General features: G+C 56.5%; 1 protein-coding gene across 2 annotated transcripts in view; it reads left to right on the top strand.

Annotated features, from left to right (window-relative positions):
- STK32B (serine/threonine kinase 32B) overlaps positions 1-22,084 on the top strand; it is a gene marked incomplete at its 3' end in the record, with an annotated part of 280,673 nt that overhangs the window by 200,935 nt on the left and 57,654 nt on the right. For both annotated transcript variants that reach the window (XM_081304828.1, XM_081304827.1), the window contains exon 5: positions 16,663-16,700. In XM_081304828.1, coding sequence (XP_081160954.1) covers positions 16,663-16,700 — 38 coding nt within the window. The remainder of the gene's footprint in view (positions 1-16,662; positions 16,701-22,084) is intronic.

The raw sequence follows: 22,084 nt of genomic DNA, 5'->3' as shown, positions 1-22,084 counted from the left end.
TGCCCTCGGCTCAGCAGGAGGAAGGAAGGGGGTTCTATCAGACCAGAGCGGTTCCTCTCCACTAGACATCTATATTTCTTTCCTCAATTCAGATTGATTTTTGCAAGAGATCTCATGCTACAGAGCCTAAAAGCTGAGTCTTCTTCCATGAGCCCTGCAGAGTTGGAGATGAGTCCAGAACACTCGAGCCCCTTCAAGATAGAAGGCCCTCAGCTCCAGCAGAGGATCCTCTTTTCCTTCATCTGAGGTCTACAAAGATTCACCCGGATACTAACTCACAGCAATTGGAAGATGCGGTTGGAACAGCTGTGGGGTCAGCCTGTGAGCAGCAAGAGCTCTGGAGGATGAGGTGAAGCCTTGGAGCCGTGGCTCAATATGGGAAGGAGTCACCAGGAAGATTAGGGGGGTGAGGGGAAGCCCAGCTTCTGATCATTGGCGGGTGCAGCTGGCCCCACTGAATTAGGTTCTCCAGAGGAACAGAGCCAGGGGGGTGGGTGTCGAGAGAGGAGGCTCAGCACGGGGAACAGACTCGAGTGATTCTGGAGGCCGACAAGTCCTAAGATCTGTAGGGTGAGCAGCAGGTTCAGGGCCCAGAAGAGCTGATCATCCAGTTCAAGTGCAGAGTCCAGGAAACGCCCAGGTGTCAGAAGACTGTTCAGACAGTCAAGCTGAAAAGAGCGCCAGCCCCTTTGTCCTGGGCAGGGCTTAACCCATGGGGTGTGTTTCCTCAATGTACCAATCCAGTGTACAGATGTTAACCTCTCCCAACGCCCACTCACAGCCGCACCCAGAATCACGGGTGATCAGATACCTGGGTACTTCATGGCCGGGTCAGGTTGACAACTAAGATCAACCTGGTGTCTGAGTCCCACCAGGGTGGCTGGGCTCTGGGCAGAGCTCAGGTTTGGCCAGCGAGGGCTGGGTTTGCTGGACACAGCAGGGACAGCCACGTCAGTCTAGACAGGTGGCTGGCCCCACTGCACTGGTGGACACCCCGCCCCAGAGCTGACCTCTGTTCCCCTGGAGGAAGCTGTTAGTGTGACTCAGGGCTCTCTGGGCCCCTGACCCTGTCCACCAGGAACAGTAGAGTGAATCCTCAGGTCAGTGAATCTGGAAAGACCTAAGGTCCTGCCTGCTCGGCTCTGTCCTGTCCACAGACCACGTCTTCTGCTCTTCCTGCACACCTGACTCAGCAGACCCTCTCCGTGCAGAGAGCTCTCCGCTCGCCCAGAGTCCCCACGGCCGGTGGGCACCTCGCCTGTCGGCTGGGCGCAGGCCACAGGCCCTCTGGCCCTCCTGCTCTGCTTCATTCTCCCTCACTACTCTTCCTGCTGATAAAGGCAATATTTTGGCCTCTGATTCTATTCCCCTTAATTTTTGTTATTTGTAACTAATGATTGTATGTTCTTCTGGAGTGCAACGTAGTGTTTTGACACATGAACACATCGAGGAATTATTAAATCAGGCTAAACGCATATCCATCACCTCAAATAGCTATCACTTCTTTGTGGTGAGGGCATTTGAAATCCTCTCTTTCAACTGCTTTTAAGTATCCAATACATCACCTGCAGTCACTCTACTCTTTTATTTTGTTCCTCGGTCATGACTACTTGGGTGATAAACATGCCACTTACCAAGGATCCACTCAAGACATTCCTGAGTTACACTTAATAGAATGAAATTCTAGAAGTTTAAAATTCAGAGGAAAGAAGTTTGCCCCAAATTCTGAGTGATGGAGAAAATTTTAAGAGACATTCCAGGACCAGGGCCAGGGCTGACCCCAACCCCCCCCCCCTTAGGGAGGACAGAGGAGAGGACAGGAGGGAGGAGCAAGCAGCACAAGCTCACAGAGAAGGAGCTGAGCAGGTGGGGGACAGCAGCCAGTGCCCACTGTCTGGGTGCCAGACACCCAGTGCTTCCCAGCCCACCCAGAGCTGCCAAGTCGCTGCAGCCAGACACACCAGTCCACCCATTTCCCCTGCATCAGTCTCTGGGGAAATGGAGTCAATAGGACGTGTACAGGGAGTTGGGTCCCCATAACCAGTCACAAATTCTTAAAATGTGAAAAATATCGCCTCTGTACTGGACGCGCATCGGCTTTCCTCCCTGTTCCCTAAACACTGCAGGTTAGCATCTGCTCACATAGCACTTGCAGTGCATTAGGCTTTGTGACTATTCTAGAGACGACTTAAACCATACAGGGGGATGTGCACAGGTTCTTGGCCAATTCACACTATTTTATACGGGGACCTGAGTGACCAAGCTGGCTTCCAGCACCACAGTGAAATGTCTGAGATGATCACTTGTAACTTTATTTTGGCTCCTGGGTTTGGAGTCTGTGATCAAGGGGCCCTTTGGGCTCTGGCAAGGCAGACATCTTGGCAAAACATGTGGTGGAGCAAACTCCCTGCATCGCCCAGGAAGCAAAAAGGCACGGGAAGCACTTAGATCCTGCAGTCCCTCTCCAGGGCACGCCCCTGATGCCCCAAAGACCTCCCAGTAGGTCCACCTCCTGAAGGTCGGGAGCACCTCCCAATAGCACCACTCTGGGGACCAGGTCTCAACACTCGGGCATTTGGGGGACTCCTGTTCAGGATCCTGGGCCCAACCCCTCCCTGAGGCTGGACACACTGTATCTAGAAAGAGATTTATTTTAAGAAACTGGCCCACGTAGCTGTGGAGGCTGCCAAGTCTGAAGTCTGCAGGTCGAGCCAGGAGACTGCAGGCTTGGGGACAGCCAGGGTCGCAGCTCAGTCCTGGAGGCTGCGGGCAGAACTCCTCTCACCAGTGAAGGCCAGGGTTTTATTTTATTTGGGGCACTATCTGATTTGATGAGTCCCAACACATAATGGAGGGCTGTATCCACTAATTTAGATATTAATCTTGTCTATAAATACCCTCATAGAAATATCTAGAATAATGTTTGTGCATCTGGGCAGAGCGGTCCAGCAAAGTTAACATATGAAACCAGTTGTCACCCCGCCTTTCCCGTCCACTCATCTCACCTTAGTCTAGATGCGTCACTTCTCACCTGGAGCCCGCAGCTCCTTAGCTGTTTCAGTAATAGTCTGCCTCCCTGGGATGGAGCATAGGTTTCCCGAGAACAGGGACCACCTGCTTTCTTTTCGCCCATCCTGGATCCCTAGTACCTGGAACAACTGCACATGCTCAAACACTCTGCTTAGGATGCTGCAGGAGGTCAGTGAGTGGCTGAGGCTGAGAATAGGGTTGGATTGGTGCCCCTTCGTGTGAAAGTGTCCCTGGGCTGGGGAAGAAGCAGGCTCAAGGCGGTTCCTGCCTGGGGTGGGGAATGAAGAGAGCCTGTGTCCTGGGTTCTGGTGTGTAATGTGGAGTCACCAAGAACCTCATAGCTGGAGGGCTGAGAAGGGTGTCCATCCCGTTGTTGGGTGCACTTGAGCACAAGCAGGCACAGGCAGAGGGGATGACAGATGGGGCTGACCAGGACTGCAGCACAACCCAGAAGGGCCCAGGAGGATCAGAACAGAGTGCTGAGTGTGGCTAGGAGGCCAGAGAGGGAGCTCCCTGGTCCAGACACACTGGGGGCGTGAGCTGGGCTTCTCCCAGTGGCTGGAGGAGCAGGTCAGGAGCCCAGGCCTGCCTGATGCCAAAGATAAACAGTGCCCCCTGGATCGTGCTGAGGGTTGAGTGAGGCAGCAGATGTCACACTGTCAGGTACAGCACAGCTGTAATAAGTTAGGCCTCCCAGGTCACCCAGGCAGAGGGGGCAGAGTGGGTCAAACCCATGACTGAACAGAGTTCTGGGGGTTCACTGCAGTGCTCTGCTGGCTATTGGCTGGTTTATGAGGCCCAGAGAACCTTGCTGGAGAGGCCCAATGCTCCCTCCACCATGCCCTGATTCTGCATTGCTTCCTTCCATCCATCCATTCATCCACTCATTCATTTGTTTAGTCATTCACTCATTTGTTCATTCATCTGTCTACCTCTCCATCCATCCACCCATCCATCCATATTCATCCATTTATTAATTAATCTATGCAATAAACCTCCATGGAGCACCCCCTTCTAGTGTGGGAGACGCACAGTGAACAGGTCTGGAGTGGCCCTACTCATGCTGAAGTAGGAGTAGGGAGTGTCTGAGTGTCTAGGGAGATGTCACAGAGGCTGCATGACTTGGGGACTTGGAGGAATCCGAGTTCTCCAGAGGAGAAATAGCCACAGGGTTCACAGGAACCCGTTTTTAGAGCATAGTGATGTGAGAAGTTCGGGAAGTGTAAATCCTTGGGTAGATCAGCAGGGTCGGCTGCACAGGCCAGCAGCAGCCAGGCCTTTCAGGACCTTGGAGAGTGGACGAGCTGGAGATGCAGCCCTGGGTCAGGGTCTTCCATAGCTGGGACCCAGGGTGGAGATGCTAAAAACCAGACGAAAGCCACACAGCAAGCGTGCCTCCTTCCTGCTCAAGGGCAGAAGGAATTTGTCCTCTTAGTAGCCGGGCTTGGTCATTTGTTTCCATTTGTCCATCTTGAATTCCATGGAGGCAGATTGGGACTCTCTCCAGAGCTTCCAAACTCTCCTTCCTGTTACAGCTCCCCGTGGGAGAATTCTCCAGACTGGGTCAGGTGTCAGGTGGGGCGCCGGCTGTCGGGCGGGGCTGCCCACAGGCTGTCTGGGCAGCTGCCTTGGGATTGGCGTCCTGTGCACCATCCACACACTTTTTTCCCCTCCAAGCAAGTAAAGGTCCTGAATCAGCTCTCTCGGTAAGACTCTTATTCTGCCACTCCAAGGAACAGCCTGGCGCCATAGGGCATGTTCCCCTCAGTCTCCAAGGGTTTCTAAGGCACCTTCTTATGGATAGGACCAAGTGGCTGGCCAGGAAAGCTGAGGGCCCAGGACAGGCCTGCAGCTGGGACCTATCCACCGCCATGGCCATGCTCTCCACTGAGAGTTTCCAGCCCAATTATCCACATGTGTGTTTCAGGAAATCACTGTCCTTCCTTCAAGCAAGACCTTCCTCGGTCTTTTCCACCCCAGTGACTCGTGACAGCCTGTAGCAGTGAGTTCCCCTCTTGTCCTGCTGAGCCCCTAGGAAGTGTCTCTGACACACACCCCCACGCCTGTTCCAGATCTTGACCTCAGTTCCCCTGCACAGCAGTGACCCTTCTGCAGTCTGAGTGTGTCACCCCCTGGCTGGGACTCATCAGTGTCCCCCACAGTCATGTTGCCATTAGCTTCAACCCTGATGATCTCTGCTAAATCTGCTGCCATCAGAGTCTACTTCCAGTGACGGCAGAGGTCCTCTAGAATTAAGTTCTGCCCAAGACCTCGAAATATGACCCCACTTGGAAACAGGATCTTTGCAGATGTCATTCATGTAGAGATGGAAAGGAGGCCATACTGGATTAGGGGGAGCCCCAAATCCAGTGGTGTCCCAAGACAGTGAAGGACACACAGAGACAGACTGGAGAGGGCCCTGAGGAGTTGAGGCAGGGAGGGGAGGGAGTGGTACTGTCACAGCTCGGGGCACCAGGGATCATCTGCATCGGGAGAGGCTGAAAGCCCCCTCCCCTAGAAACTCCTAAGAGCATGGCTCTGTTGATACCTTGATTTTGGACCACCCAGTTGTAGTAATTTTCTACAGGAGCTTATCTAAGAGACTAATCCTCTGCCTCGAGACTCTTGCCTATCTGCACACTACTGGCACTGCTATTTAAATAGCCTTCTATAACAGACTAACCTTCTCTCCAGACAACTTCCTGCCAGTCCTTTAAAGAAGAAATGCTTTGGGGCTGGGGCTGTGGCTCCACGGTACAGCGCTTTCCTAGCAGGTGTGAGGCCCTGGGTTCTATTCTCAGCACCATATAAAAATAAATGAATAAAAAATAAAAGTATTGTGTTCAACTACAACTAAAAAATATAGATAAATACATAAAAAAGAAGAAGAAATGTTTTGCTTGTCATAAATAGAAGATGGCTGTCTGCCTCATACAGGTTAATTCATGAATGGTAGAAATACACTGCTCGTATTCTGAAGGCTGGGAAGCCCAAGACCAAGGTCCCCAGAGGGGCCTGGTCCTCACAGATGGCAGCTTCTGGGTGTCCTCACCTGGGAGAACAGGCAGCTCCTCTGACCTCCTTAACAAGGGCACTAACCCACACATGGGGGCTCCACCCCAGTGACCTAATCACCCCCTAAGGACCCCCACTTCCTTTAATTGAACAGGGAGTTAGGTTTTGACATTTGGGGGGCATCAACATTCAGACCATAAAACAAATACAGTGAAATCAACCCAAGGTCAGGGCTGGCCAGATGCTGCTGCCAGTCCCTTCTTCATTAAGGGGGCAGATTAGCCAGCGCCTGGCATCAGGTACCAGGACACAACTGAGCTCCCCTTGAACCTAATTAAAGGACTGAATGAGGATCTAGAGAACAGCTTTCTCATCCGCAGTCCAGTGAGACTGACTGAGGCTGGTCTGTGCCACCTCAGTCACCCCCTAGTCAGCCCATAGCTCCACCCCCCACCATGGTCTTCTCCAGCCCCTTGGAGAGGCCTCAGCCTCCCCCTGCCATATGTCCTCCCCTGCTCCTGCCTGCCGGCCCAGCCTCACCCCCCACACTCCCGCTGCCCACACAGAGCCCTTCGTCCCTTCCAAGCATCTGCAACACCACAGGACGGCCCCTGGCCCTTGTATGCAGAGCACGAGCAGGTTCCTGGCAGCTCGCGTCTCCTTTCCCGGCCCCTGGGCCTTGCTCTCTGTCCCCTGCACCCCCTCATGCTGGATGGCACTTGCTGCACCGACTCCTGCCTGGTCAGCCTTCTCTCATCTCGTCTCTGGGGCTTTTTGTTCTGTTCTCTGGGACACTTCCTTGGCTTTGCTTCCCAACCACCCGCTGCATTTTTGTCCCAGGTCTGTGTACCCTGGTGTCAAGAGCTCTCTCCAGACCTCACGGGCTCCATTGTCAGGGCCTCTTGTGATTGGCGATGCAGTGACTCCTCTGACCCCCTGCAACATGTCACTCATGAACACAAGGAAGTGTCCTCTCTGTCTTAAGTCAGCTTTTCCATCACTGTGGCCAAAAGACTGGACAAAAGCAATTAGAGGAGGAAAGGTTTGTTTTGGCTCACAGTCTCAGAGGTCTCAGTCCATAGAGAGCAGCTCCATGGCTCTGAGCCTAAGGTGAGGCAGAACCGATGGCAGAAATCATGGCAGAGGGCAGCCACTCAGGACAGGGCAGCAGGAAGCAGAGCTCAGCCCAGGGACAAAATCTGTACTCCAAAGGCGCAGTGACCCCCCCCTCCAGCACACCCTGCCTGCCTACAGTCACCACCCAGCTAGGGTTGCAGGTGTGTGCCACACATCCAGCTTATTTTTTATTGGTGCATTATACGTAATCCTGGGGCTCATTGCATACATGAGCACCAGGTGCTTGTCCACATCTGCACGAAGGCGACCTGACCAACCTCCCTCCCAGCACCTTCTCCTCCACCTGCCTCCCCTGATTTGCTGGCTGTACTCTGTTGACCTCCCTTCCATTATTACTCTTATCATCATCACTCTACCTAGTGTATTATAGTGATATAATTATAAGCAGGACCCACTGTAGGATGCCACTCATGAACACAGCATCATCTGTGGGGTTTGTCCCCGGTGCCTCCCCTGCCCACCTCCCCTCCCCCTGGCTCCCCTCCCTCTGCTCTGCGCTCTCTGTTTTTATGGGTCCCCTTTCTTATTCCCTTCCCCTCTCTCTATCTCCCACCTAGAACAGAAAACATTCAACCCTCAACTTTCTGAGTCCGCCTTGTTTCACTCAGCATGAGGCTCTACAGTTCCAGATATTTAACAGCAAATGACTTCATTTTATCCTTCTGTATAGCCGAGTAAAACCCCATGGGTCTACAGACCACATGTTATTTATCCATTCCCCTGGGGACGGGCCCCGGGCTATTGGGAGTTGAGCTACCATAACTACCGATGTGCAGTGTCCCTGTGGAGTGTGGACTATAGGTCTTTTGGATAAAGACCGAGGAGTGGGATGGCAGGGTCATGTGGAGGTTCCATTCCTAGTCTCTTGAGGGATCTCCACACTGCTTCCCAAAGTGGTTGCACCGATTTCCAGTCCCACCAACAACGTGTAAGTGTGCCTGTACCCAAGGCCTCACCCAATTCATTGTTATTCGTGTTCTTGATGATGGGCATGATTCTTCCTCTATAAGGTGGGGCGACAGCACACAGGATTGATGTAAGAACAGGTGACGCCCGTGAACAGCACCCACAACAGAGCCATGTGTCAACTGTAGGACCGTCCTCCTTCCTGCAGGGGCTTCTGGCTCCTTCCCTCTGGGCTGTGGGGCAAAGAGTGAAGAGAGGGTCCCCAGGTCCCACTCTGTGTCATCCATGAAGCTGAATCTCAACACCTGGCAGAAAAGCCACATGCCTTTCCACCGGCCTCAGTCCTGCTGCTCTTCTTGGGACCCTGGCGGGGCTTCCTGACTTGGGAATTAAGCATTCTTAAATGTTGGATGCATTTATTAGACCAAGGCTGGACGAATTATTTTCTGTGCATCATTGCACTTGATTCTCACAATGGCCCCCAGAGAGGGGTGGACACAATTAGCCCACCGCCTAGGTGAGGAGACCCAGGCCCAGAGAGGCTGCCAGCCCAAGGATGGCTCCTTCCAGATGGAGTTGAGTTCCCTCCCCATGTGGGCCGTCTGGGGCTCTGTGACTTATGCATCTTGGCAGCATGTCCCCCTGGGAGATCTTTACAGAGAGTCTGAGCCCTAAAAATAGCAGCTCTTAAAATATTAATTCACGTCTCGACACAGACTCTGCATTCCTAGTAAAATCAAAGAGGGACATCCCTCCTTCTGGGGGACACCCTGGGTCTCAAGGCCACCACGGGTGAGTGGGCATGTGTTGGGGGCATTTGCTTGTTTCTTTTCTGGCTAATCTGCACCTGCTGTGCCAGCGTGCCCCACACCCACACCAGTGTCCTCAGGCTGTGAGTCACAGGGTGATTATCTCCCACCCCCATCATGCCAATCAAATCGAATGTGCCTGGCCCCATGGGAGCCCGAAGGACTCAGCAGATAAGACACAGCCATCCTGCCTGTTTCCCGAAGGGGCCAGGCCAGCCACTGAAGCCCTGTGGCTTAATGAGGCTATGCCTCATGCTGGGGCTAGAGATTAAGAACCCTCCCCGGAATCAGCCAGGGCTTTCAGCCTTTCATTGTAAGCCAACTCAGGCACCAGGTCTTAGTGTGTTTTCTGTTACTACAACTGAATGCAGTAGATTGGATGATTTATAAAGAATAAGGGTTTGTCTAGCTCACAGGTTCCGTGGGCTGGTCCAGTGTGGAGTTGCTGGCATCTGTGATGAGGCCTGTCGCTGCCTCCTACAGTGGCACAGGGTGTCACATGGGAGACAGAGCCTGCTGGCAGGTGGGCTGTCTCCTCCTTTTCTGGTCCAGACTCTGGTCCCATCCTGGGGGCTCCTCCCTCACGATCTCATTCAATCCTAATGGGCCCCATCCCAGTACCATCAGCACACGAGCTGGGCCTGAGGTTTCCAACACACGAACTTTCGGGGTGCACTTTCCAACCCGAGCAGGCTGGCACGGGGTGAGTGTCAATGGCTGTGCATTGGGTACCCTGAAGAGCTCCAGCCCTCGGGGCTCCCTGCCACACGCGCTCAGACTCCAGTAGGAACCTCTCGCACGTAGATAGGAACAAACTTGACCTCTCACCAGCACTTGTCTCAGTGGGAACGGGGGCCTCCTCTGGCATCTTCCCAGAAGTGGGGTGCTGGGGAAGAGCCACAGCAGCCCCGAGGTGCATTCAGGACCTGCTGCTGGGCCAGAGGAAAGTGCCCCAGTCTCCCTGGCGACTCCCCTGCTGCCCAAAGCCAAGGAAGTAAAATGGAGGGGGCGGGGTCTGGGGAACGCCAGCCTGTGATTAGCTGCCCCGGCAGGGAGTGTGGGGTCCCCTGTCTGGACCAGCGGCCTGAGCCCCAAGCAGGGACCTGAGGCTAATTGTCACGTGCACATACACCTGGGTCTTTCTCAGGACCCGTGGACTCAGATGTCATGCAGTTCTGTCCAGGGTCCACCTGGTGCCTCCTGATTAGTGACAGATTCAGTCATGTCTCCAACTGCTGCTGAGCACCTACTGTGTGGTGCCTGCAGGGCCAGCTGCGGGCCATGCTGCAGAGGGCTCAGCTCCTACTGGGAGAGGAAACATCAACGACATAATCACTCTGGCACAGATACCCATGTGGTCCCCCCTGCAGCCACAGATAGGAAAACGCAGACAGCGACCTGGTCCCCAGGGCTTTTGGAGGAACTTCTCAGAGGCAGTGACACCATGCCGAGAGCTGGCAGGTGCAGAGGGCTGGCCTGGTGGAGACGGGCCAGGTCAGCTGCAGGAGGGAGCTCACAGGCACGAGGACTTCGATGTGTTTGTGGTCAGTCAAGTGGCTCTGCTGCCCAATGTCTCTGCCCCACCCAGAGGCTGGGAAAAGGATAGCACTAGATGGGAGCCAGGTTCAAATCCTGCTGCGGCCGTTGTTCACCTGGGCCCGAGGGAAAGCCTCCAGCTTCTTCCCTCATACAAAGAAGACAGGGCTGGTTTTCTGAGCCTGGCAGGTAGGTTCAGTGACCTTCAGGACAGGAAGGGCTTTGTGGATGATAAAATTGCACGAAGGTGAGAGACAGGCAAGCCAATTGGGAGTCAGCTATCTGTCCTCCTTTCTACCACATCCTGATCCTTCCAACCTCCTGCTAAGTGGGGTGGCACAGAGTGGAGAAGCATTGAGGCCCTCCCCCTGTTAGGACCTGGGCTAGGTTCCTTCAGTACCTTAGCTCACTGTATCCCTGTTTCGCAGATGAGGAACACGGAGCCCTGCACAGCTCAGTAAGTAAGGATCTCAATGGTTGTTTGTGTTCTTGCCTTTAAAACCTCTTCAGTCCCCACAGGCTGTCTTGCTGTCCCTGTGGAGCCCTGGGGTACTTCCCTCCCACTCGCCTGGGCTTCCCAGGGCTGCTGTGGTGGCTCTGTCTGTAGGAGCTTGCCCTCTGGTGAGCAGGCAGCTCTGGACAGACCTTCGCCATTCTGCTTTCTGAGAACCGACTGGGGAAACCGATGCAGTCTGAGCTGGTTGGGAACATGACCCCTCGCTGTGCCTAGGGAGGTGTCTTGATGGCCCACTCCTGCACGGAGGAATCCCCTGAACCCAGTGTGTCCCGGACATGTGTGTGAATCCTGAAGGCTCCCAGATCTCCATGAGATGCACCTGGGAACAACAAGCTGACTGCCCCAGGGAGGGCACAGCGCCCACCATGCTGGTGTGTGTTCTCGACAGGAGGAAAGCAGCCAGCCCCGAGCATGGCTTGGCCTCAAGGATAGAGCCAGAGGGAGATTGAGTGGCAGCATGGGCCTTCCCGCGAGGCAGAGCTTCCGTAGCAGCCCCGTGAGCCTCTGAAGTTTGCTTCCCACCCTTGGGACAGCTGTGACTGCTTCATTCACAGACCATGACAGAGCCGGCGGCTGTCCCCAGCACCCCTAGTTGACAGATTTAGATGTTGACCACCACATCTCATTGTTCCCTTTTCATTTCTGAGGTCATATCGGAACACAGAATCCCAGGGCCTGCCCACCAGTGCTGTAGGCAACAGAGACCGTAAGGGGATTTAGGTAGAGGAGGGACAGGGCCGAGTTCGGCTTTGGGAGGCCATTTGGGTCATGTTAAAAGAGAAATTGCAGCCTTATTTGTCAGGTTTTCCGTACCAGATAGAAAGCACTCAGAAATGCAAAAATGTCATTTTTAAATTAAGTATTGTGTCTCCCTGAATCAGTGCTGCTGGCTTTAGGCCTCGAGATCCCTCGTTCCCTCCCAGGCCCACACCCCAGCCCAAGAGCACTGATCTGGAGATCCGCCTCGCCTCTGCTGGCGTCTGGTCTCTGGAGAGTCACAGGGAGCCTGGTACACTGTGGACCCTCTCTGAACGGTTCTTTCTTACGGCTGCCTCGGGGAGCCGTGTCAGCACTGAGTGAAGTGACGGGTAAAATACCCTCACCGTCCCCAGCCCTGTACCCTGCCACACGTTGTTAAATCCACAGTCTGGGCTTCAGTGCACACCGGCCAGGACAGCTGTCAACCTCGCCAGCCCTGCCACTGACATGAGGCTTGGTGCCGGGGTGAGGTCCGTGACAGCCCTGCCGCCACAGGAAGCAGGAGAAAGGAGGGCATCCGGTGAGTAGCGACGCGTCTACGTTCTTGTTACTGATTCCGCCAGCTGGATCCCTGCCAATGGAGTCCAACGTCAGAGAGCCCAGCTCCTCAGCCGCCTGCCCCCCATCAGCTTACCCCATCAGTGCTGGCCAAGCCAGGGGTTGGCAGCCAAGATGACTCCCTGTAACGGCCTCCCGTCCCCTTCCCAGCGCCTGCACTGTGGGCTGGGCCTCAGCCCTGGCAGCCTTGGCCCTGCTCTATGGCAGCAGCAGGTCTGCCTCCCTGTGCCACCCTGCTCCGGTCCCTCCCATGAGGACCAACTCTCCAAATCCTCACTGAACCACGTGGAGCAGGTGTAACCACCCAGCATACAGCTGGGGGACAGAGGCTTGGGGTGGCCCGTGAGCTCACATCTCCACGGCCAGCAAGAGGCAGGCTGGGGACGGGTCTCTTGCATCTGTCTGCACCTCCTGACCACCCATGCACACCGACAGTGCGTCCCCTGCACTGGGTGAAACAGACCCAGATGTCCACTGCACCAGCCCAGCCCTTTCTCCACTGGGCTGCTCTTGCCTTGGCTACTGGGCAAGATGGCAGCAGGCACCCTCAGAGGCTCCGCACGGGGTGTGGGCAGGATCATCCTCCGTGGCAGCCTGGGCATGGGCTCTGCTGGATCATGGCCACATCTCTGTGGCTGTAAAATGGCCTGGCTGACATTTGACGGCGCGTTTTATCTGGGAGCCGGGGATAATTTGAGAGCAGGGTTGGGTAGCCTCTCGTGCATGCTTTCTGTCACAGTGTCATTTTGCCAGCTTTGAATTTATGAGTTTGGCCTCAGAAAACATCATCCTATCCGTCCCCATCCACACTGCTCTTCCAATGCCCTTTCTGGATGTAGGAGCCCATTTTCAACAGGAGGCCCCTCTGGAGCTGAGATACAATCAATGTGAAAAATAGGCCTGGCAGAAACGGCCCTGCAGCCGCTGAGCGCGGCTCTGATAAGATGCTCTGCCATAAAACGCTCTGCTTATTAGATTCCCAGTGCCTCAGACCCGCGGCCTCTTCCGCACGGCTCTGCCCCATGAGTCTCCTGGAGAAGCAACCGAATTCATCTTGCTCAAACTTGGAGACTCGGCCCCAGAGCTCTCTCCTTTAAGGAGAACCTCTCGCGGCCTGGCGTTCACCCTCAGCACTTGGACCTGAGCACCGCTGCTCTGGGTTCCTGCACTCAACTGCACCAAGGTGGCTGCTGTCACACCGTTTCCCAGACGAGGAAGATGAGGCTCAGAGTAAACCACCCAAGACCACAGGGTCTCACCTAGGGTGCTGCGTCTGCCTTGCCAGTCGGCACAGCTTGGTGGCTTAACCACCCAAGCTCTTCCTCTCCAGCCACGGGCCAGGGTACTGCCAGCTCTCCTGCTCCTTTGCTTCTGGACTCCGGGGACTGCAAGCCCCTGGCTCTGGGCTGCATTCTTCCCTGGAGGTCAGCATCCTCTCCCAGCTCTCAGGGTGGTGGGTGGAGCTCTGTCCCTGTGGCTGGAGGTCCGAGGTCCCCGTTCTCCTTCTACTCACTGGCCAGGGGCCACCCGACTCCTGGGGGCACCTGCATGTCCTGCCTACGGCCCACTCGCACCTGGCGGCTCCCATCCCAAGCCAGGAAAGCGGTCCTCACCCAGTCTGCACTGGCTAGCATAATCAGGAGCAGGACTCGTCACTTTGCCATGTGACAACCAGATCAGGGAGCGCCTCCCTTCACCTCTGCCATACTCCATGGGCCAGAATCTTGTCACCGTGCAAAGTCTCTCCTCACCACCCCCAACCTCGTCTGCAAAACCAGACCTGCCCCCTGTACCGTGCAGAGCCAGCCTCCCCTGCTCTGGCATGCCAGCTCTGTGCCACCCCTCTGAGAGGCTTCCCTGGCTGCGCACCAGAAGTCAGGACTCTGTTCCAGACCCGTGTCCCGTTTCTTCAAAGCACTTGTCCCAACTTGCCTGCTTGACACTTATTCACATGCTCTCTGTCCTGTCCCCAGCCTGCCAAGACACCAGGTCCATTGGGCCAGGTCTGTCTTATTCTTTGTCCCTGGTAGCTACCGAGGGCCACCCATAAATGCTTGAGACTCTGCTCTGGGCTGAGAGTGCTGTAGAAGGAACCAGCCATGATCCAGACACTTAACGCACTCAGCAAAGGAGGCAGAGAGGCGGGACTTGCACAGCTGGCAGCAGGGCTGGGTGATCGTGGTCAGAACCAGGGAGCCAGTGCCTAAGCTGGGCCCACAGACAGGACAGCTCCTTTCCTTGGAGTCTGGGGTCTGGTGACCAAGCTGGTTGTGTCTGTCCCCCGATCCTCATGGACAAGATGCCATCAGCAGGGCGTGGGAGCTTGGAGGGGTGGTGGCCCTGTCTAAAGTTATTCTGTGGTGAGTAGGTGCCCTGGCTACCTCTCGAGGTGTGGCCCCCTCTCCTTCCACCACTGGCTTCCTGCAGCCGTCACAGCCAATGACCACAACATTGGTAGTTTACCATAACCTGAACTGCCCGGCGCCATGGCTCGTTCCTATCACCCCAGCTACTCGGAAGGCTGGGGAAGGAGGATTACAAATTAGAGGCCGTCCTCAGCCAGTTAGTGAGGCCCTGTCTCAAAATAGAAAGGAAAAAGGGCTGGGGATGCAGCTCAGTAGTAAAGCTCCCCTGAGTTAAATCCCCAGTACCAAAATACACACACACACACACACACACACACACACGCACACACACACATACATGCACACACACATACACATACATGCACACACGCATACACACGCACACATTCACATGCACACACACACACACACACACACACACACACACACCAGGCCCGTGCTTCCTCCACAGGCCCATGGGAGGTTCCCCTGGCGTCCTGCCACTGCTGGCCCGGGCCTCCTTGGCTTGTGGCTGTGTCACCCAGGGTCTGCCCCATATCTCCTCTGTGTGTCCACACCCCCGTCTCCTTCCCCTGTAAAGACCCAGGTCACTGGATTTTGGGCAGCCCTACATCCAGGAGAGTGTCCTCTTGACATCCTTGACTAATCACATCCAGAAGGTCCCATTTCAGAGAAGGTGGTATTCTGAGGGCGGGGGACGGGAGTGGGGGACACTATTCAGCCCCGCGCACTCCCAATCACAGCTTGGGTCTGTCGTCCCACACCCCCCACCTCTGTCCTGGTGTGACGCTGTCTCGGGGCCGTGGCCCTCCCAGGGGTTTTGTGGTTCATGCCCCTGGACCACAGCCCCCTCCTCCCTGGCCCCCAAGCCCAGCCAGGCCACGCCAGCCCCAGGACACTGTGGGAGGAGCTCCAGCCTCAGCTGCATGTGGACATGCTGGACACACGCCTCGTTTCCCCTCCTCTCACATCTTCTTGAGAAAACCTGCTGGGAGTCACCCGGGCGGGGAGCGGCGTTTGCTGACTGGGTCCACGCATGTGTGACGTGGGGTCTTCCGCCTTTTGTTTTGTCCCTTCTCGAGATCATCCTTCCCAGGGGAACCCCGTGGGCTCCCTAACCACCTCCCCAAGTGATCCCCTAGTTCACAGCAGACGTTTTGTGCACTTGGCAGCAGGCGCCCACTTACTTCATCTCATCAAAATTCAGGGGCTCAAAAGGTCACAGTGAAAGTAAGAACTTAAGAACACGGCTGAGGGTCCCCTTCCTCCCCAGGACAACACGGCATGGCCTTGTCACACAGACCTCCATGTGTGTCCATGGAATTGATACCTGACCAGCGCAGGAGCGACTGCTCGTTATGTGGAGAGAGCGGTCATGGGCCTCATCTCCTGGCCTCAAGCCCGTGTGGGGCGCGCGTGTGTCCACTCTGGTTCCCTGCGGAGCGATGAGTGGGACGTTGGAGCTGGTGCCTCACATCCACCCTCCCGCAATGCCCGCCAGGGTTTCCTTGTGCCCACAGTGACCAGCCGTGCCAGGGACAGAGAGCAGGAGCTAGGCCCTGGCCGTAGAGAGCCAGCTGGAGTTGGGGGCCCTTTGCTATGATGAGGACGTAGTGCAGAACTTCCAGACGCCCCAGCCCTGGCTGAGCTGTGCGAGGCTCTTTGCTACCCAGGAGGGTCAGCCAGGCAGTGGCGCCCACGGGGAGGACACAGACCACCTGCCACTCTGCAGTCCAGGGTGACGGTGAAGACTGACATCTAAATGTCCACATCTGGGGTTCCTCTGACCGTGGGGGTGGGGCAGGAGGCCGCCCATCAGTGACACTCAGGAACACATTTTCCACCTGTCAGCCACTCCAGAGGAGAAGGAAGGAGGACAGGGCCCCTTGCCCGTCACACCCGCCCCCTCTGAGTCCTTGTGCGGGGAGGGACGAGCACACAGGGTGTTGTCACCCCTGCCCCGCAGTCTGTGACGTGCTTCTCAGCGTCCCCAGGAACACACTGCCAGCCGCTCTGTTTTCTTTTCCAGGGACATCAAGCCGGACAACATCCTGCTGGATGAGCACGGTAAGCCCGCGGGCTCTCTGCAGGGACTCTCAGGGGAAGGCTTGGGGCACTGGGACATAGAGGTCCTGTCCTGGGGTTGGACTTTAGGGTCGATGAGGAAACCCTGTTCTTGTCTCCTTCCTGCTGGATGAACATTGGTGTCGTTTTGGGTCTAGGTCCTGCCAGAGTGAGTTAAGCTGAACTCATTGGGAAGTTTGCTCTGAAGTCGTTGCTGATCATATTCTGGCTTAAGGGTGACGGGGTGCAGTGGGGACCAGCATGGGACCTCTGGGTTTCCAATCCCAGCTCCCCATCCATGAGCCTGTGACTCAGAAGTCTCTCACCTCTCTGACCCTCAGTGTCATCTTCTGTAAAATAGAAAAAAAAATGCCCCTCTGGGGTTGCCATGGGAATGGGACACAATGGAGTGTGTTGGCAAGTCCCCTAGACTGTCCCTGGTCAATGGCTGTCAGTACTTCCAATTCCCTTGTGCCTGCGATCCTGGGTCCCTCCTAGGTTGGCTGAGGAGGCCTGAGCTGGGGGTGAGGTTCTGCATTCTGCAGCTCCAGGCAAGGCCCACATTGCAGGTCCACAGGCCACATCAGGAGCAGCAAGCTACCAGGTCAGTGGCTCACCCACCTGGCTCACCTGTGGGACTTTGTAGGCACCAAGGGCCAGCCCTGTCCTCAGCAAGCCTGGGCCTCTGTCAAGGTCAGCAGTCTGGGCTGTGACACTAGGTGAGGTCTAAGAACCACAGGTCAAGAGCATGGCCCAAGACGCCCAGCAGACAGACAAGCAGCCACACTGGGGACAAGTGGCAGCTTTGCTGCCAAAGTCACTGTAGCCTCAACTCAAAATCCCTGGTGTGGCTGCAGGGGCTTAGCCCTCCAGGCCTCTTGCAGCATGGGCTGGAGTGGGGAGCAGGATTCTTCCAGGGCTGCTGAGGCATTCACTCAGGGATGAGTCTGTTACCTCTTCTACTCAGCTCCTCCTGTGCCTTCCCCATGCCTGCAGGATGAGACCCTAGCTTTCTCTGGAAGCTCCTCTAGAACTTTCCATGAACTGACATGTGGCTTGGGGTTTCCCTTCCCATAGTGCACATTCCCTTTGTCTTAGTCCATTTTCTGTTGCTATAAAAAAATGCCGGAGACAAGGTGATTCATAAAGAACAGAGGTCTGCTTAGCTCATGGTTCTGGAGGCTGGGAAGTCCAAGTGCATGGTGCCAGCATCTTCTTGACACCTGGTGAGGGCCTCATGCTGCATCTAACCTGGCACGTGGCGAGACACAGCAAGTCTGTCAGCTGGGACCTCTTCCTCCACTTGTGAAGCCACTAAAGCCACCATGGGGCCTCACCTTCGTGACCTTCTCTAATCATATCACAGAGGCCCCACCTCCAAGTGCCAGTAACATGAATTTGGGGATTGAGTGTCCACCACGTGAGATTTGAGGGGCACATTCACACTGGCACCAGGATGCAGGAGTGGGGGGGTTGAATCTTCCAGCCACAGAAACACTCTGGGGCAGGGGTTGAAAGCTCAGGCCCCTGAGGGGTCAGCAACTGCCTCAAGATGCCAGGGACCCGGGCAGAGCTGAAGCCCAAATCAAGGCTGCAGAGCAAGCAAAACCCAGGCCCCCAGTTTGTACCCAAAAGCCAGAATCCTCAGCTTAGTCAGCTGTGTGCCCTTGGGCAGATGGCTGCGCCCCTGAACCTCAGCCAGTCCTCAGGACCAGACAGGTGTGTGCTCTTGGGCAGATGGCTGTGCCCCTGAACCTCAGCCAGTCCTCAGGACCAGACAGGTGTGTGCTCTTAGGCAGGTGGCTGCGCCCCTGAACCTCAGCCAGTCCTCAGGACCAGACAGGTGTGTGCTCTTAGGCAGGTGGCTGTGCCCCTGAACCTCAGCCAGTCCTCAGGACCAGACAGGTGTGTGCTCTTGGGCAGGTGGCTGTGCCCCTGAACCTCAGCCAGTCCTCAGGACCAGACAGGTGTGTGCCCTTGGGCAGATGGCTGCGCCCCTGAACCTCAGCCAGTCCTCAGGACCAGACAGGTGTGTGCTCTTGGGCAGGTGTCTGTGCCCCTGAGCCCCAGCCAGTCCTCAGCCTAGTCAGCTGTGTGCCCTTGGGCAGATGGCTGCGCCCCTGAACCTCAGCCAGTCCTCAGGACCAGACAGGTGTGTGCTCTTAGGCAGGTGGCTGCGCCCCTGAACCTCAGCCAGTCCTCAGGACCAGACAGGTGTGTGCTCTTAGGCAGGTGGCTGCGCCCCTGAACCTCAGCCAGTCCTCAGGACCAGACAGGTGTGTGCTCTTAGGCAGGTGGCTGCGCCCCTGAACCTCAGCCAGTCCTTAGGACCAGACAGGTGTGTGCTCTTAGGCAGGTGGCTGTGCCCCTGAACCTCAGCCAGTCCTCAGGACCAGACAGGTGTGTGCTCTTGGGCAGGTGGCTGTGCCCCTGAGCCCCAGCCAGTCCTCAGCCTAGTCAGCTGTGTGCCCTTGGGCAGGTGGCTGTGCCCCTGAACCTCCGCCCTCCCAGCTGCCAAGCAGAAGCAGTGGACACCCTCGCAGGTGAGGAAGGTCTAAAGGGAGGCAGCGAGGCTGGCCTTCACGGCACTGGAGCAGAAGTGCTCAGGTCGGGTTCCCTGACCTCTTCCTGCCCCTCTCTCTGTTCAGGGCAGCTGAGCTCAGACCACAGAAGCAGGGGCAGTGGTGATGACCCCCCAGCTAAGGGGACTCCTGGGCTCTGAGGCCAGGTGAAAACCCACATTGGCTTCCACCCTGTTGTCTCCAAGGAAAACGTTGGCACCTTTTGTAGATCTCGGGGCAAAAATGTAGTCATATGCATCTCTGGCCGTTGGTTTCGTGAGTTTCTATCTATCTCACACTCCTGAGCCTCTGCCATCGTAACAGCAGCGCTCAACAGCGCACAGGATGAGGAGGAGCCGCAGCCTGCGTGTTCCACGGTGGGCACAGGCCACACTGAGGTGACACCCACCTCACCTCTGATAAACCACATCACCAAGCCACTGACAAAGGGGAGCTCAGCGTTGCTATCTAAGGAGTCCCTCACCGCTGTCACTAAGGGCCATCTCAGAGAACAAATTGGTCAGCAGTGTTGCCAGTGACGTCGGGATATCACTGAACACATGTGTTGACTTTTTGTCAGTGACGCACAGATCTGCTGTCACACAAAACCCAGGCACCCAGCAGCCTCCTGCTGCCCTGTCTGCTCTGCGGCCCGACCTTCCAGCTGGGTCTCGGGTCTCAGAACCCGCCCCTCCACTTGCCCCGGGATTGGCGGCCTCTGAAGCAGCAGCAGAGACCGGGCGTCAGGTGGGGTGGAGCAGGGGGCTGGGGAACCCAGGAGGGCAAAGGGCCCAAGGCAGCAGGTGGTCTGAGGTGCAGGGGAGGAGAGGAGCCGCTGTTTCCCGCTGGCATCGTGAAGCTGGCAGTAAGTGACCCGGCACTGCAGCAGGAAGCACGGGAAGAGTTGCTCGCAGGCTGCGGAGTGAAGGTGCCCCGTGCCCAGCTGGCTGGTCCCGTCCGGGTCCCCAGCACTGAAGGCCACTGGCAGCCGGCTGATCATCACGCTGGCCCGCGCGTGACCACGCAGCTCATCCTGGCCTCCCGGCTCACGCTCTGGCAGGCTCACCCCACCTGGCCCCTCACGGCTGCAGGAGAGCAAGAGCAGGAACTGCCCAGTCCCCCAGGCCTCTGCCCGTGTCATGTCGGCCAGCATCCCAGTGGGCAGAGCAAGTCGCTGGCCAAACCAGAGTCAAGGGGGATCACTTCAGCATGGCCTGGCCCCAGGGGTGACCCAGAGAGTGGTGAGGTAGCCAACACTGTCACTTACCACTAAGACCAACAGAAGCCACCGTGGAAACGGAGGGGGCCGTGGGCTCGGGTGGGGGAGGTGAGTCCCTCTCACAGGGGCAGCTCAACTTCCCCAAGAGGGACGGAGAGGGGAGCCAGAGCCGGAAGGGAAGCACGCACATGGTGCCCTGTGGTGTCACCAAGGGCCCTGGTTCAACATTCACTGATGACAACAAGGGAACATGACCCTCATCTCCTTCCACACTCGGGAAGGTGGCTCCTTCATCATGCAGACCTGCCACAGCCCAGGTGCTGTGCTGGGGACCAAAGGATGCCCAGCTCTGTGGTCACAGACCTTGGGGGCTGGGCGGCAGTCCTGTCCCCGCTGCCATCACCAATGAGCATTCAAGAGCACGCCAAGCCAACCTGCAGAACAGTGCTGAGCAGTGGGACCTACTACCGTTCCCAGGTGTCCTAGTGTGGCCAGGACTGGGGGGGGGGGCAGAAACCCAAACTGCCAACGTGACCCTGCAGGGCCGGGTTGGGTAGGGAAGCAGAAGGCAGAGGCCACAGAGTGGCCAGGGAGGGCTTCCTGGAGGAGGGCACGCCCACCTTGTGACCAGGGCCATGAATGGGGTCCAGGGAGCATCCTGGGGGCCAGCACTTCAGAAGGACCCGCTCTTCACATGAACTGGGGGGACACAGTGGGGATCAGGACCCCAGCTGGCTCTTTGGCACCTGGTGACAGCAGCTGTGTCACAGAGCAGCTGGACACCCTCCTCCCTTGTCAAAACATTTCCTGGGCTCTCCCTGGCGTGCCAGGAGGCGAGACTCCAGGAATTTCAAAATGTGGGCAGGTGTTGTTTACAGCGCTCAGAGGCAGGGACGGGGCAGCCGAGAAGGAAGCGGGGGCCCAGGCAAGCAAGGGGCAGAGGTGTCTGCTGAGTCTGGGCAGCCAACAGTGGACGCCATCGCTCTAGAAGGGGCCTCAGGAGTCTGGGGACAAAGCACAGGGATGGATTAGAACTGCTCAAGGTGCCCTTGGGAGGGCTGGAAGCTGTGGACGGGAGGTTTCTGCTTGACGGTGGTGGAGGGGAGGGTCTTGGTGTCCTAAAGACCTGGTGCGCGAGACTGAGGCCACCAATAACAGCCCCTGTACTTTCTAGAGTGGCCGTAATAAAGTCCCACAACAGAGAGACTTAGGCCACAGAAGTGCTGTCTCACAGGTCTGGGGCCTGGGAGTCCACAGTCAAAGTGAGGACAGGGCCATGCTCCAGGTCCCTCTCCTGGTGGCTTCTGGGCAGGCAGCGACTGGCCCAGTCCTCACACAATGTCCCCCCCGGGGTGCGTGTCTGAGTCCTGATTTCCTATCAGGACATGGGTCAGATGGGAGCCCAGTCTGTTCCAGCACAGCCCCATCATAACTAATGACACCTGCAGGACACGGTTTCCAAACCAGGTCACATGCTGAGGTCCCAGGGGTTCAGATCTCAGTACATGAAGAGAGGCGCAAAGCTCAAGCCGCGGCACCCCATCTTCTCCACGTGGGGTTTTGACAAATGAGAAAACAAGAAGGTGGCACACAGAGGCCAAGACGTC

This window comes from Spermophilus citellus, assembly GCF_964194105.1.
Source record: "Spermophilus citellus genome assembly, chromosome: 8".
Taxonomy (NCBI): Eukaryota; Metazoa; Chordata; class Mammalia; order Rodentia; family Sciuridae; genus Spermophilus; species Spermophilus citellus.
This window is presented reverse-complemented; position numbering and strand designations above follow the sequence as displayed.